The sequence below is a fragment of the Lotus japonicus genome, chromosome 4 (genome assembly GCF_012489685.1).
Source record: "Lotus japonicus ecotype B-129 chromosome 4, LjGifu_v1.2".
NCBI classification, from domain to species: Eukaryota; Viridiplantae; Streptophyta; class Magnoliopsida; order Fabales; family Fabaceae; genus Lotus; species Lotus japonicus.
The window spans coordinates 19337848-19352927 of NC_080044.1; the positions used below are offsets into that span (position 1 = coordinate 19337848).

General features: G+C 38.4%; 3 protein-coding genes across 4 annotated transcripts; all 3 read right to left on the reverse strand.

The window, feature by feature from the left end:
- Positions 1–2412: 2412 nt before the first annotated feature.
- LOC130716026 (aspartyl protease family protein 1) lies at positions 2413–5702 on the reverse strand. The gene is made up of 10 exons (XM_057566198.1): positions 5272–5702; positions 4777–4924; positions 4294–4529; positions 3938–4162; positions 3701–3836; positions 3530–3603; positions 3351–3450; positions 3203–3260; positions 2944–3015; positions 2413–2815 (listed from the first exon to the last, which is right to left on the reverse strand). Exons 1-10 carry the CDS (start codon positions 5553–5555, stop codon positions 2601–2603), a joined length of 1548 nt encoding a protein of 515 aa, XP_057422181.1. The 5' UTR covers positions 5556–5702; the 3' UTR covers positions 2413–2600.
- Positions 5703–9204: 3502 nt separating this feature from the next.
- On the reverse strand, positions 9205–10543 carry LOC130714389 (uncharacterized). 2 transcript variants are annotated; one of them, XM_057564291.1, is made up of 3 exons: positions 10091–10543; positions 9939–9990; positions 9205–9602 (listed from the first exon to the last, which is right to left on the reverse strand). In XM_057564291.1, exons 1-3 carry the CDS (start codon positions 10312–10314, stop codon positions 9414–9416), a joined length of 465 nt encoding a protein of 154 aa, XP_057420274.1. In that variant the 5' UTR covers positions 10315–10543; the 3' UTR covers positions 9205–9413. The 2 variants fall into 2 exon arrangements, with proteins under 2 accessions (XP_057420274.1, XP_057420273.1); XM_057564290.1 differs by having other exon boundaries at positions 10076–10523.
- Positions 10544–11892: 1349 nt separating this feature from the next.
- On the reverse strand, positions 11893–14874 carry LOC130711286 (CSC1-like protein At4g35870). Its single transcript, XM_057560837.1, has one exon. It carries the CDS (start codon positions 14599–14601, stop codon positions 12196–12198), a length of 2406 nt encoding a protein of 801 aa, XP_057416820.1. The 5' UTR covers positions 14602–14874; the 3' UTR covers positions 11893–12195.
- Between the last annotated feature and the right edge of the window lie 206 nt (positions 14875–15080).

Sequence of the window (15080 nt, forward strand, 5' to 3'; positions counted from 1 at the left end):
CCAGACCTCACGAGCATGGGGGAATCTATGAGAGCATGGAGACTATCCTCCATAGCATGAGAGCATCGCATACAGCCAGGAGAAAGTGCAAGGTGACACCGATAGCGATGTGCATTAACCTGAGTAGCATCTTGAAGCAAAAGCCAGATAAATACTTTAATTTTCTTCGGAACTCGCAGCTTCCAAAACAGGTCCTAATCACTCACCAACTGTGGTCCATGAGCTGGCTTGTGCAGCCATTTATAACCTGAAGACGCTGTGTAAGCACCCGTCGCACACGACTGCCAAACCCATACGTCCTGCAAACGGGAATCCAACACAAGTTCAATGGTTCGCAGAATTTTGTGAAAAAGGGGAGGAACTGTCGTGTACAGAGCAGTACAATCCCAACCTCCTTCCTTGATTAAATGCTTCAACTGATAAGATGAATCTGAAATATGCACCGCAGACACGATTCTACCCAAAGCTCCTTGCCCATACCTATCTGTGAACGAAAAAGACGTTTCGCCATTGCCGAGCTTGTAAGAAAACCCTTCCCGTAACTGGTCCCTTGCTTTCAACAACCCCTTCCAAAAAGCAGAATGTTGTTTTGCTTCAGATATTTATGCGACACTACTTGCACCCACAGCTTATCCGGTTGGTAAAGGAGAGATCAAACTGACTTTCCAAGAATCGTTTTATTCGCTGCAACAATATCTCTCACGCCAAACACACCTTCTTTCTTATCCTTCTTCACATTATCCCAATTAACCAAGGGTCATCCCCGATCAAAAGTGGAAGAGGACCAAATAAAGTTCTGTGTTGCACGGTTAATTAACTCCGTCTAACTGAGTGTATATTTGGTTTGACGTTGGCTCAAATGTAAAGGTGATTTCACGTAAGAAGTTAGAATTTGTCTTTACCCCCATTGAGTTTTACGTTACTATGAAAAATAAAATATTAACTCAATGAATTCTATCTGAATGTGTGTAGTTAAATGAAAATTGTCAATATGGGTTGATACAATTGATTTTAGGTTTTGGGTTAAACTCTTATTGCCTTATAAGTGGAGGGTTCGAATCCCCTAATTGGTGGGCAATCCTCTTCAGGGAAATCTCCAATGCTCCTACCCATGAATATACCTGTGGTAAATAAAAGCTGAGAAACATATGAGTTAGAGTGAGAATGTGAGATCAATCCGTGAAGCGTGTAACTTATCTTTCTGATGTAAAAAAAAAAATTTGCTCTCAATTAGTATTAAGTTTTCAAAATTGCTCTTAGCTCACTTTTCTTAATTTATATGCATCATTAATATTTAGGAGAGTGAATAGAGAGAAAAATGAGTTAAATAAGAATATTCTTGTCAAAAAATAATTAATGTACCCCAAATTCTAAGTTAATTCTTATAAAAAAAATCAAGTGAGATTTAATTGTAATAAATAGGACCGGAGGTGCAATTTGACGTTGTACTTTTTAGACTAATTTAATTGTTTAAAGTTTTGCTTTAATCAATCGTTCAACCAAAGATATGAGTTTTAGTCTTCGTAGGATAGCTCAAGTGGTAGGAGCTGGAGGACATATGGGTTGGGTAGGGGGAGGTCCAGGGATCGAATCCTGGCGGACGCAATTTATCTTTCCGATGTATCAAAAAAAAAAAGGTATGAGTTTTAGGTGGAAAGAAATTAATGCATTTTGTCCTCTCTTTAGTTCCTTCTCACATGAGCTCTTTGTGTTCGCTTTCATGCACCTTCTTTCAAACATTTTTATAATCTGTCTGTCTAAAGAGGTTGATAAATAATTGAACCAACCCAATTGACCCCAGCCATACATGTTAATTTGTTTTTCTATGATGACAACTGACATTCATGTGTAGAATCGGAATCGAGTGTTAGTTGAATATAATATTAACATAATAAGTTCTCTAATTAGTATACATTATCTACATCTAAAAAATAAATAGTTTACATTATCTTGTTCATTTTTCCTTTGTGTTGGTGCTAGATTTGAAAAGCATTAATTTTTCAAAAATTTCCTTACTTCATTCGTATCGTTTAATTAACCAACAAGGATTTCAAACAACATCATCTGAGAATGAAGATGAAGAAGCATCTGAAGCTTAATGAAGAAAACCAAGATGTAAACCAACACTCAGCGAAGAGATTAAACTCCAATGGTTGGTACCAATGCATCCAATTCCAAAGCTTGAAGAAAATAAAACGAAGCTTAATGAGGAAAACCAAGACTCGGTGAAGATATTAAGCTCAGCGAAAAAACCTAGAGATCAGAAACTTTAGAAAGTAGAGAATGGAGCTCACAAGATCGAAGCTCGGTGAAGAACTAAGAGAGTGAAGAGTCTAAAACAGAGACATGGAAGGTTAGTGAAAAACATCAATGAAGAGAGAACAAGCTTGGTGAGAGGAATTTTAGAATGTTCACAAGAGACTGATTACTGATAGAATTTGAAACAGACATAGCAGTTACAGTGTTATATCATGAGAGAAAAAATGTTACACATGCTACACCTGACTATACTAAAAGAGTGGCAAAAGAAAAGATGCTCTAATATCAACATTTAGATTTTAAAAATTGTGCTGAAGTTTACAATAAACAACCAGTACCCTCTATACAAATGAATGGACCCAAAACATGTAAACAAAACGAAGTACTAGAAATCCGAAGCTATAATGTGACGACGGTGATGCAGTTGACTGTTGAGAATTGTCATTGGTCTTTCCGGTTGCCGGATAATTGCCAAGACCCGCGGCGAGAGCAGGAGGTACATTATCTGAGTGTGGTCTTGTTGGTACAGCATTATGATCCTCAATGTCATCAAAACCTGTTCAAGGGCTCAAGGTATGACTTTTGTTTTTCCTTTGCATAAAAGCTCAGAGGTAGAATGGCTAATCTCAGCATATAAGCAACAAATTAGAGAACAATAACTACGAAAAGAGACTTAACACTTACAATCAGATTTCTTCCATCCCAGTATGAGCTTTTCCCGGTCAAATACAACACGGTAACCAGTCATAAAGTTTTCTGCAATTGACATCAAAAGCTACAATGTTACTCATAGTCAACAAGACCCATCTTATTTTCAGTTCAATTTAATCTCAAACAAAGATTCTTCTTAACTTGCCCCCAGTTTTACTTAATTCACATCAGGTTCATAAAATATGTCCAATCAGGAAAAAAAAATCACATTCAGAAAGTGCAAGAGACTTACGTCCAATTATGTTAAGCCCAGCACTCTTCACAAGTGATAGACAATATACAAGCTCACTCTGTAAAAATAAGAGAAGGAACGCCTTAGTTATATGTATAGATTCAAAGCTAACATTTATTGAAGAGGTGTATCAAGCTAGCATTACCACCTGAGTAGAGATAATAATTACAGGATCAGAAATAGCAAAATGGCTTCCACCTCCCATAGCTAAACTCACGCTAGGGAGCAAGCTGGTATTTGCATCAGGACTGTCCATTCACAAGAAATATTATTTAGCTTTGAAAGAAAAAAAATTAAATGAAATATGAAGAAATACAATATTATGACCTCATATCATAACAATATTCGAAGGGGATTTTTGAATCAACAGGACGCCGCCTATCTTGTACTTGGGAATGAAACTGCAATAAAAATTAAAATTACTTTGGTCATTCTCATCGAAATTCAGATAACATCTATGCTATATGTAAGCAGATTTTGTTCCTTTTTATTACTTACACTCTCAGAGACATTTGTATAGGGTGGATCAACCAAATATGTGAAGGAGGTCCCGGAATCAAAAAGAGCAGTGAATTCCAAATCAATTAGAGTTGTTCCTACCCGGACTTGAGTGACTGTGATGTTATACGTGGGACTGCGAGATATATTCAACCATAAGAGATGGCATATTTGCAATCATCAATATTACATTAAAGTCAGATGATCAGAGGCAAGTAACAGGGAATTACCACTTACTGGGATGGGTTCATATTAAATGGAGTCTCATCTTGATCAAGACTTCCCTTGTCCCCAAAACTTATTCTTCCAATACCATCGCGTCCAAAACACATGGAGAACGAATCTGCTGTGAAGCCTTCCCTTGACAACATGCTAGGAACTGATATTTTCTCCATGCCAAGCCCAAACAAACCGTTGGGAGCAGCAACATCTAAGAATGATCCACTCTGAACTTGTCCACAGCTGCAGCATATGCATTGAATTTTAGTTGCTAGTTCTTACATGAGCAATGTTGGGGGTGGGGGTGGGGGGAGCTAAAAGATCTCAGAAAGGCTTAAATTGATCAATTTTAGTTACTTAACAAGGAAACTCACCCGAATATGACATTTGCCTCTACAAGGCCATGGTGATTATCGTCATTCGTCAAGTGCAGAACATCCTCCACTAGTATTCCTGACGTAGACGTTTCGGCAGAGACATAAGAGACCATGTAAGGGCAGTTGCTGAATGTCCCAAGGCATTGGTTGCGGTGCATACACAGGCTATTGTTACAAGTGACCTTTTTGCTAGTGGAAGATACATTAGGACTATACACACTAAGGTCAAAATCCTGCCATAACAATACTTTTCATTCAGAAACAAAGCAATGGCAGCAAAACACAGGATAACATAGTTATAACATAACAATCATCTCCCACATATCATAGAAATCTCACTATACAAACATCTTTCACTTATCATAGAAACCTCACAATATAATCATCTTTCACATATAATTACAAGCAATGTAGAGATACAAATACAAATTCATTTCAGCCACAAAATTCAACAAACAAAAGGGGCACAAGAGAGCATACTGAAGCTAAGGCTGAAGCAAAGGCTGTGCTATCAGTAGTTGCACATCTAGTGCAATCACAGGGTACCCAGAACAGGTCACTTCCCGTATCAAGCGCCACCATGAACTTCACTCCTGGTGTCCCAAGTTGAACTGTTGTATAATGCAAACTATACAAGACAGAGAGACAAAAGAAAGAGTTAAAGAAAACCTAGGAGAAGATTCCATTGAGAAAAAAAGAAAAATATACCAATAAAGACAGTTCCCCAACAATTCAACCCAATCAAATCCACAACTTCATCTAATAAAAATTCATTAATTTACATAAACCAACAAGAAAGAAGGGTTAAGCTTAAATGCCAATCACACACATATGAATCATTATTCTTAGATCAATGTCAACTTAATAGTTTAAATCAATCACTGAATTAAAAAAGAAAATTAGAAAAAAATTGGGTATATTGGTGACTGAATAATACTATTTTCAACAAATAAAAAGAAAGGGAAGCATACATACAATCCAAGAGAGCTAATGCGGAAGGTGGAGTTGCCGTCAGAGAAAGCGAGTCCGGCGCCGATTTGGGAGAGCTTGCGGCCGCGGAGGAAGCGGTCACGGTCAGCCAACTCAGAGTAGTATTCAAAGGTTCCCTTCTCAGGAGCTCCGGCGGCGGAGTGGGACCATTTCTTGACCGCCTCAGAGTAGCGGTGGTGCATGGTGAAGGTGTAGATTTGGCCATGGCAGCACCCCCAAACGGAGAAGAAGAAGAGGAAAATGCTGGTGATTGTGCGGAAAGTGAGCATTTTCTTGGACCCAATGGAAGAAAGATTTGAACTTTGGAAGGTGAAATCACTGGGTAGTGATGTGATGAGAGTGATGGGGATGAAGATCTTGAAGTGAAACAATGGTGGTGTGAGTCTGAGTCTCTCTGAGCTGAACTGAACTATAGAGTGGGGCCCTTGGCAATGTGAGTGGGACCCACTGAAATGGTTTTTTCTTTTGACAGTTGAGGACGGTTGGAAATTGGAATTACTTGTTATCTATCTAATTATTTTCATTGCAACAAATAAAATAACAAAAGATTGATTGAGGTTCTTTATTTGATTTTTCATGGACTTATTAAACTTAAATTGAATTATTATGTTTGCTTTACAAATTTACTTTTCTAAAGTAAGAGGATTATATATAATCATGAAAATCATAGCTCACTTAAGGAATAATAAAGGGGAGGCAACCAACTGCAGAGAAACAAAGGCCCACCAAAACAACACTGACAACATAAGTCCTAAATAAAAAAACCTAAAAAATCTACAAATACTGCACAAAAAGAAGGCTCTTAATGGTGAAAAATGAGCACTCGAAACAACACCAATAGGACTCTCAGAAGAGAACAATGTCTTTAATTCTTCCTCCAACTCACGAATAGCTTGAAGGTCATTGTCGGGGTATTCTAGACCCAAGACTTTCCCGAACAATCACTTCTTTTTTGCTCTAGTAAAATACCGCCAGCAGAACCCGCATCAGATGGGGTAGCCTCTAGCACCTTTGCAGACATAGGGACGCCATACAAACCATTCCTTCCTCTTGGAAAAGGCGAAGGCTCAACACCATCGGAGGAAAACATTACAGACAAGAAGATCGTCTTTTCTTTTGCTTCTTAGAACGTCCACGAGGCCTCGAAACTCCCTATTAAACCTCGAAAAACCTTTTGCACTAATGGCTTTTCTCATTGTAAATAACTTCATGGGAGAGGGTGAGATAATCAAGCATCCCTCAAGATCAGACAATTCCACCGCACCAGAGGTCTGAATAAACAGAGGTGACTATTTACCCTCAAAATCCCAAGAGGGTACATGAAGCCCCAAGTCATATATCTTCTTTCCCCCACCACCAAAGCGTCACATACAACTGAATCGAGCCCCTCATCTTCCAGGTCGCCATCTTCAGAACAATCTTCAGTCATCTGAACAAGATTTCAAAGGCCCCAAAATGAGATATAGGAAAGGGGGCCTCCACCAGAAGCCTTGCCTCCAAATCACAAAAGCAACTTTTAATCTAAATCAGCCCCTCGTAGATCGACAAAGATAAGGCCTCACAAGGGATTGGAGACTTCCCAACCAGAACATCCCTCTGAGATGAAAGCCTCAAACCAATCTCATTCACTTGCCTTGCCTGCTATTGCAAGCCCACCAACCTCTTCGTTGAAGCTGGAAGCCCGTGACCACCTCTGCGGGAGCCAAGCAGGGAACACCCGAGAAAGGGAATCTCGTCATCTTCACTGCCAAAAAACACCTCCAACCTTGAGCCCGTCCAAAAACTTGATCAATTGTTTGAAGTTATTTAAAGTTTACAACTTATTATATTTTTATTTTTAATCATAGTATTTAATAAAAAATATTAGTTCCTTCTTAATTAATAAAAATCTCTTTTATTTTGTTATTACATTTTTTTAAAATTGTAACTATACACTGTTTGTTTTACACTTTTTATAAAACATTTTATCTTCAGATAAAAGCCGATAACGATTTAAAATGAACTAAAAAAAGTTATATCTATATATACCTAAAAATTATAGTTTTTGCAAAATTAAAAGAAAGCATGGGAAGGAGGACATCTCCTCAGTTTCACTTCTGATTTACTCGAGTCGTGAAGGTGATTTGCTTTGCATCTTTGGTTTAGCCTTGTTTTAGGATCGTTTTGCATCGTCAGTGTCGTCCGAGTTTGTTGTTGGTTTTGGTGGAAGTGTTTTCTCTGTGTCGATGCTAGATTTTTAAGGTTCATGTTTTCTCTTTTTAGATTTTAAATTCTAGTTTTGTTTTTTATTCTTGATGATATGGTGTTGATCTTGCAGGTTTTCTCTGCTTTGAAGGGTCTTTGTTCTTTGTAGGTTTTGATGTGGCTTGATAGGATCTCATTTTGATTGAACTTCTCACTACATTTGGTACCCAAATGGAGGTTTTCCTTAGTGATTGAATGGTGCTTGATCTTGGATTTTGGGTTTTGTATTGTGGAAGACTCTTGAGTCTTGAGTTTGTCTCTTTTTGATGGCTGCTTACTTTGGTTTGTCTCGATTTTGTTACGACGGAGCTTAGCTAGGTTTCCCTTTTTTGTGAGGCTCTGTAATCCTTTGTCAAAAGGACTTGTATCCCAATGCTTTCATCATTCAATAAATATATTTTCCTTTTGAAAAAAAAAACTTGTAAAAAGATGTTTGTTGTCTTTTTAAATTTATCAATTAGTTTATAAGTTAATTTCATTAAATTTTTAATTCAATCAACTAGTTTAAAAGTTTAAAGCTAGATAGACTGATCTTTGTTCGGTTTTGAGATGTACTGTTTTTTAATTTTGAAAGAGTTGCTCATAATGGAAAAATTTGCTCAGTCGTTAAAGGAAAATTTATTCCTTGCCCGAACATTCATCCCTTTAACTAATTTTTATTTCTTGTTCCTTTTTATCAATTATGATATGTTTCTGACCGAAGATGGTCAACTTTTTGAAATGCTCTAGGAGCACCTCTTTTTGGTCCTTGAAAATTGTCAAACTGTTCGGGATACGATGTCGGTTCCTCCAAACAAATGACTTTCTTGGGATTCGATCTTGTAACTTCATCCTTACTGGAATCTAGCTTACCTACCATTAAACCAACACCTTGTTGGGCTACATGAACTTCTTGGATTAATGAAATTTTCATTTTCTTTACTTAGACTTCAAAAGATTTACTTACACGAAGTGAAAACTAAGTCTTTGTGATTTCAATCCAAGATGAAAATCTCCTCTACAAGGAATCATTTTGGACGAGGTGGAAACAAATTCTATATGATTCAATTCGAGATGAAAATCTCGACTTCAAGGAATCAGATTAGACAAGATGAAAACTAAGTCTTTGTAATTTAATCTGAGATGAAAATCTCACCTTCAAGGAATCAACTTAGACATGTGAAAACTAAGTTTTGATTTGTGATTCAATCCAAGATGAAACCTTGTCATCAAAGAATTAGCTTAGATGAGGTGAAAATCAAGTCTTAGTGATTCAATCTTGAGATAAAAACCTCATATGCAAACCAGCTTAGACATGATTCTAACAACTTATCTTTGATTGTCAAACCAATTGGTTAGGATGATGGGAGCTTTACTTAGCTTTGCTCTTACCGGTGCCTTTGATCAGATAAAAAAAATTTCTTTAATTTTCTCTCAAACCAAATGATGTTTAATCCAAATCCTTTCGTTTCATTAGACATGTTTTCTGAATGATAGAAGCAATATTGTTTGAAAAGAATTTGCTCAAAAATCCAATAACACAAGTGGCCTTGTTCTGATTGTTACTATCTTATAGTTCAGGCATACTAGACATCCCAAACATGCTCACCATTACTATAGTTTAACACTTGAGATCCAAATTTCATGGTTTTTCTACCTCTCACTAGAATAACTAAATCAATGAACATTCCAGAGTATGATAACCATATTGCCATATTAGCTTACACAACAAAATTGTTTATGTACATTTGAGTCTATGAAGCTCACATCACGTATTTACATTATAAGCATTACATGCTTTATACTAATCATGATCTACAACAATGCCTCAAATACTTCTAGACTATGAAAATTTATTATAATCTTTTCTCCCTTCAGCAAGGCCACTTTCCCATTTTTCTGATTCACATTGGAGAAGCAGAGGTGAAACCAAATTTGTCAGAGAGTTTAGTTCTTGCCAATGGTGAGACAACTTCCACTTGATGAAGAAACTCCACATCATGAACCAATGGATTCTCTGTTCTTCGTGGTGGAGAGCCAGAGTAACAAGAAGGTAAGCACCCGTTACATGCCAATTCCCTTTTATCTGCATTCTGCATAAATATTCATCAAACCCCCATGAATAATCTACTCAATCCAATTCTTCGGCCTAATGGCATGTTTGGAAAATTTATGTACGTTAATTCTAAAGTCATAATCAATACTAGGGAAAATATGAAGAAAAAAAAATTATCGTTGCGGGCGTAAGCCTGTTCGGGAATCTATGACGGCTCCCCTCCCAACAAATAACTTTTCTAGAATTTGAACTTATGTCTTCACCCTTAGAGGCTACATGTTGCCTACCACTAAATCAAACACATTATTAGTATAAAGAAAGAGATTTGATCCAAACATGCCATACTTGTTTGTTAATTTAACAAAACCAAAACCTTTTCAGTTATCATATTGAGCACTCCACTTCCTTCATCCACATTTGGCTGACTGGTCCAAAGAACAAACAAATCAGAAGCAAGTTTAAGAAAGGAAACAGAATTATTTTGCCACATTGGAAGAACGTGAATCAAACCTGTGTTTGCTACACCTGATTGGCTTCAGGAATTCAGGTACTGCAGGTGAAAGCCTTACAGGCTTTGGACAAAGGGGTTGATCATATTTTGCTGATCCAATTCCAACCCTTTTCCTCTCTGTGGCTAAATCAGCAAGGTTGCTTTTCACTGCTTGGTGATGCATGTTCCTTATGCTAATATCTCTCTGCCTTTCTCTCGAGTGAAAGAAAAAAATGGAAGTCCCGAGTGAAAGGAGCATGTGACTTGTGACTCCCTAATTCTTCAATCTATTTATCCCCTCGTTGAAATGGTTTAAGTGCAGACAGAGTACCAGTTTCAACGAAAGAATAGCCACACGTTTCAGAGAGAAATGAAGTTCCAATGTGACAAACTAGAGATTAGTGGAGCCACAATGGATTGGAATTCAGAACATGTTCAGGTGGGAAGAGATCTGCATTTGTTTGGCCGAGAGTGAATGTAGGATTGATGTTTGACTAGATGGCATTCATTTGGTCCAAGTGAATTGCAACATCGAATGCTTCAATCTCTCCTTAATTTTGTGTAAATTACTAAAAGCTTCTTCTCTAAGGTTACCGGTCTATACATTTGATTGTCTGCTACATTTTTTTTAACATAAATCGTATCCTTTAGGGATTGATCCTTGGATCTTCCCCACCCAACTCACATGTCTCCTAACTCTTATCACTTGAGCTATCATTTGGGAATTAACTGGTACACTTAAACATGTTTGTTTTTTTGGTTTCCCAAGTTATCTTCACAACCGACAGCCATGAGACTAATCATTCGAGGCTCTGAGATCACGTTAAGTGGGTAGGCCTCTCCCAACAAATGTTTCTCCATACACACCGCCCAGGAATCAAACCCTAGACTAGATGGTTAAGGAGCTCAACTATCTACCAGTTGTGCTACACCTTGTTGGTACACTTAAACAAATTTATACATTAAAATAGTTATTTTTTCTGAAGGTATCACACAACTGTGATGAGACTAATCTCTTCGAACTTGTAGATCATATTAAGATGATAGTTTTTTTTCTACAATTTATTCTCCATAGACTAATCTCTTCTCACTTATTTACCAACTGCATTGGGCCTTGTTTATAAGTAATTATTATTTTGATGGTGGATTTTTCATAAATAATTAATATTCAGTATATATTTAAATTGTTAATTTTAACAAAATACCTCTTAATAAAAAGTTTAATAAAAACATTTACAATGAAACATGCACTACTTGCACCTCCTGTGTACCCTATTTTTATTTTTTTTTCTCTATCTCGTTTTTTATGTCAAGTCACATCATATGTCACATAATTATTATATATCTTCACTGTGATCCTAAATAGAAGGAACATGAATCATATTTAAAAAATAAGTATGAAATATATGATCTTGAAAATCATCATAATCTTAATATTCTTGAATTGTTTCTTATTTACAAACAACAAGGCAACATGGGTGGATGACTGTTTCATTTTCATGGGTGGCAGTGGTCAGTGGAACCCAAACCTCATTGTCAAAAGTGAGTAGATTAATAAGTAACAAAAGTCGACAATTACGAATACAATAATATTAATCTACATTAATTTTGTAGACATTTAAAAATGAAATAGAATAATTTGGCCTCCACTTTAAATTTCTTTGCAAGTTGACCTCAAAAAAAAAATCTTTGCAAGCACCATTTGCTCTTAAGTGTTTGTTCTCTGAAACCGAAGCAACATGCACCCCATTCCTAACAAAAATAAAACCCAACAATTCCCCAGAACTTCCACACTGTTTGATGAGCATAGATATAAAAAAAAAGGGAGCAGAACACATGGCCTTAAATTTGCAGAAATCTATAAACTTAACAAAAATATCATATGGTACATTCCAAATATTCACATCCCAGCCAAGCTTTGGATTGGAACTAGATAAGAAATGGTAGAGAACATAGAAATGTAAAAAAAATCCGTGTATAATCAATTATGAATAGCAGGTAAAGCCGTAAAGAACCTATTTCCTTTTCTTCCCTAGCTCAGCGTGATCCCTCCATTCCTATATGACCTTTTTCCGAGTTACAAGCTTGTTTTTGGGAACAGATACATCTCTATAGAATAGCAACCATATCAAAGCTCTTGTCACCTTTGGGAAGTATCCCAATCAAACCTGGGCTGCGAAAATACCTCATAATCAATTGGTCTATCTACAACAACGTTATCGACCGTTTGAATGCCCTCTAGAAGAGTTGATTGAAACCCATCATTACTGGAAGGCAGTAATTTATACATGACTAACAACCCAAGAGTGAATATAGCTTGCAGCTTCATAGAGTCCCCTTGAACTGAGAAGAACAGGAGCATAGCAAGTAGGAATAGATCAACGCAGAAACGCATGATGCATATCACAGTATCTATTAACCTCCCATCATTGCCTGCAGGAAAGCCCCGAACTCGAAAGACATACAGAAAATTGTACTTGTCAACCACATATCTATAGCCAAAATAAATGGCACCAACAGGGACCACAAGTGGACTAAACGAGCAGTAAACCAAAGTCAGGGCAAAAATTGTGAGATTGAAGGCATAATACTGAGCAAAATCGAATGTCTGTTTTGGAGCAGGTGAGCTTCCAGTGATTGGATAGACAAAAAGATCCTGTCCCTCTAGATTATCCCCATTCGAAGTGTCATAAACACTGTCATGCATCAGTGGCCTCTGAAGACTATCTATGTCCTGATTTTCTAACGGGTATTCTTCACTTTGTTCTGGAACTAACAGAAGCATGTCATTCTTCCTTAACTTTTGGATGTTCCTCTTAATCCAAGGAATGGGTGCTAAGAGATCATATGATATACCCAGGAAGGTGCATGTGATCATAAATGCAAGTGAGGAAAGGCATGACTTTGACAGGAATGATGCACTCATATATTGCTCAATCCTCTTGCAATCTTCTCCATCCAAATAGCACCGGCCCATCTTCAGGATGGCACTCTCTAATGATGATTCCACCAGACCCCTCAAGAGAATGAGATTCACAAGGAAGAAGCAAACCAACTTCAAGAGTGCAGCTCTTTGCTCCCCGGAAACTGTCAAATGACGCTCAAATTTTGAGAGATATGAAAGAGCTGATGGAATTACTATGTACATGCTAACAAATATGATAACATTGGGTAGGAATTGAAAAATAAGGCTAGCAACCCAGCTAGAGCTTTGCACCCAAGCCAACCATGTTTGGGCATTATCCATAGCTTCAGCATCGATGATCCTTCCAGCATTCTTAACAGCACTGATCACAGCAAGGGGAGAGCTGAAGAACAAGAGCAGCAACAACAAACAAGTATTAACAAGCACCCTCCGAATCGTCAGGGAATGCTTCGGTGTCCCCATATTCTTCCAGTAAATGTCAGTGGCCAAGGGAGCACGCTCAACTTTCCATTGGTTTCTCCTCAAACGCAGCTCCATGAGAGAAAAGAACTTCCCAATTCGTCTCCTCTTCTCATTCTGAAAATCCTGAACAGCCTTATTAGCAGTATACACATCCCTGAACATAACAAAAGCAACACCAGCACCAGGGGCACTGCCTTCTTTATAGGCAGCCAAATCAGTCTCCAAATCAGCCCTCAGCTCCTGCAATTTCCTCAACCTCTCATCATCACTGTAACCAAATCTAGCCATAATATCATCATACACATCTTTCAACCGTTTCCAACAAGAAACCACCCTACCCCACCATCCCCCGGGCGTGCTTCCGGCACCATCCTCCTCATCATCCGGCAAAAGCCGAGAGTCCATCCTAGCCACTAACCACGAGATCTCATCCCTCACACGCAACAACTCATTCGCCAAACCATCCAACGCACAAAGATCCATCGGCACAATAACCTTATAAACCTTCCCGGGGTACCTATACTGAAAATACTCATGCAACACAACCTTATCAGCTCCTCTAATTTTGGGCAAACCCTGAACCATTATAGTGAATATAGCAGTGGAACCCGAACTGGGGTCACTCAGATTAACATAACCATCCCTAAACCTAGTGATCCTCAACCGCTGCTCCGCGGCGGAGATTCCAAAATGCACCAAAACGACAACAACCACGGCGAAAACAAAATGAAACCAGAGCAGAGGGGAACCTTTCTGGATATGGTTGATGGTGGTCATGGAGAACTGATCATCCAATACGGCAGTCCCAGCGTAGAGGTTGAGCGGGAGAAGGCCGACGAGAGCAAAAACCGCCACAGAGAGAAGAACGGCACAGCTCCCACCCTCGATAATAAGAAACTGCGCAGCGTCAGCGCCGCAGTGGCGGGCGATTTCGCGGCCGGTAGCGTGCCAGACAGCGAGAAGCTTGGTGGCAAGCGCGGCGGGACCAGGCATGCGGCGGTGGTCGCTGCGGAGCTTGACCAAAAGGAAGATCAGGAGGCAGCACAGGGCGCCGATCGCCGATATGTTGAGAAGGTAATCGATGTTGCCGTACCAGGTGCCGTAAGGATCACCGCCGTCGTCGCTGGAGGACGGCGGCGGAGAGAAGGTGTCCTGCATCGAGGAGACACGAATCGCGGGCGGGAATTAGGGTTTATTGAATCGGAATTGAGATTTGAGGGAGGGGAATTGAGAATTGAGTCCGAATTGGACTCAATTTTGGTTCTTGATGCGCCGGAGAACGAAAATTGGAGTGGATTAGGGTTAGGGTTGTGAAGAATTTGGGGAAAATTTGGGTCGTGGAAAAGAGGAGGAAGAAGAAGCGGAGGAATGGAAACAGAGTTTCTGTTTTTATCGTTATCTCCACGGCAAACTTGTGCAGCAGAGACCAAACACAACAAAACCATCATGGTTGAAATTTGAAAATCAATAATTTATTTAATTTTAACAGAATGAATTTGGATGGTTAAGGAGCTCAACTATTTACCAGTTGTGCTACACCTTTTATATATATATATATATATATATTGTTTTAATATTAGATTTTTTAGAGTTTTTTCCCAAAATATAAGCCACTTCACATTATCTATAAAACACTA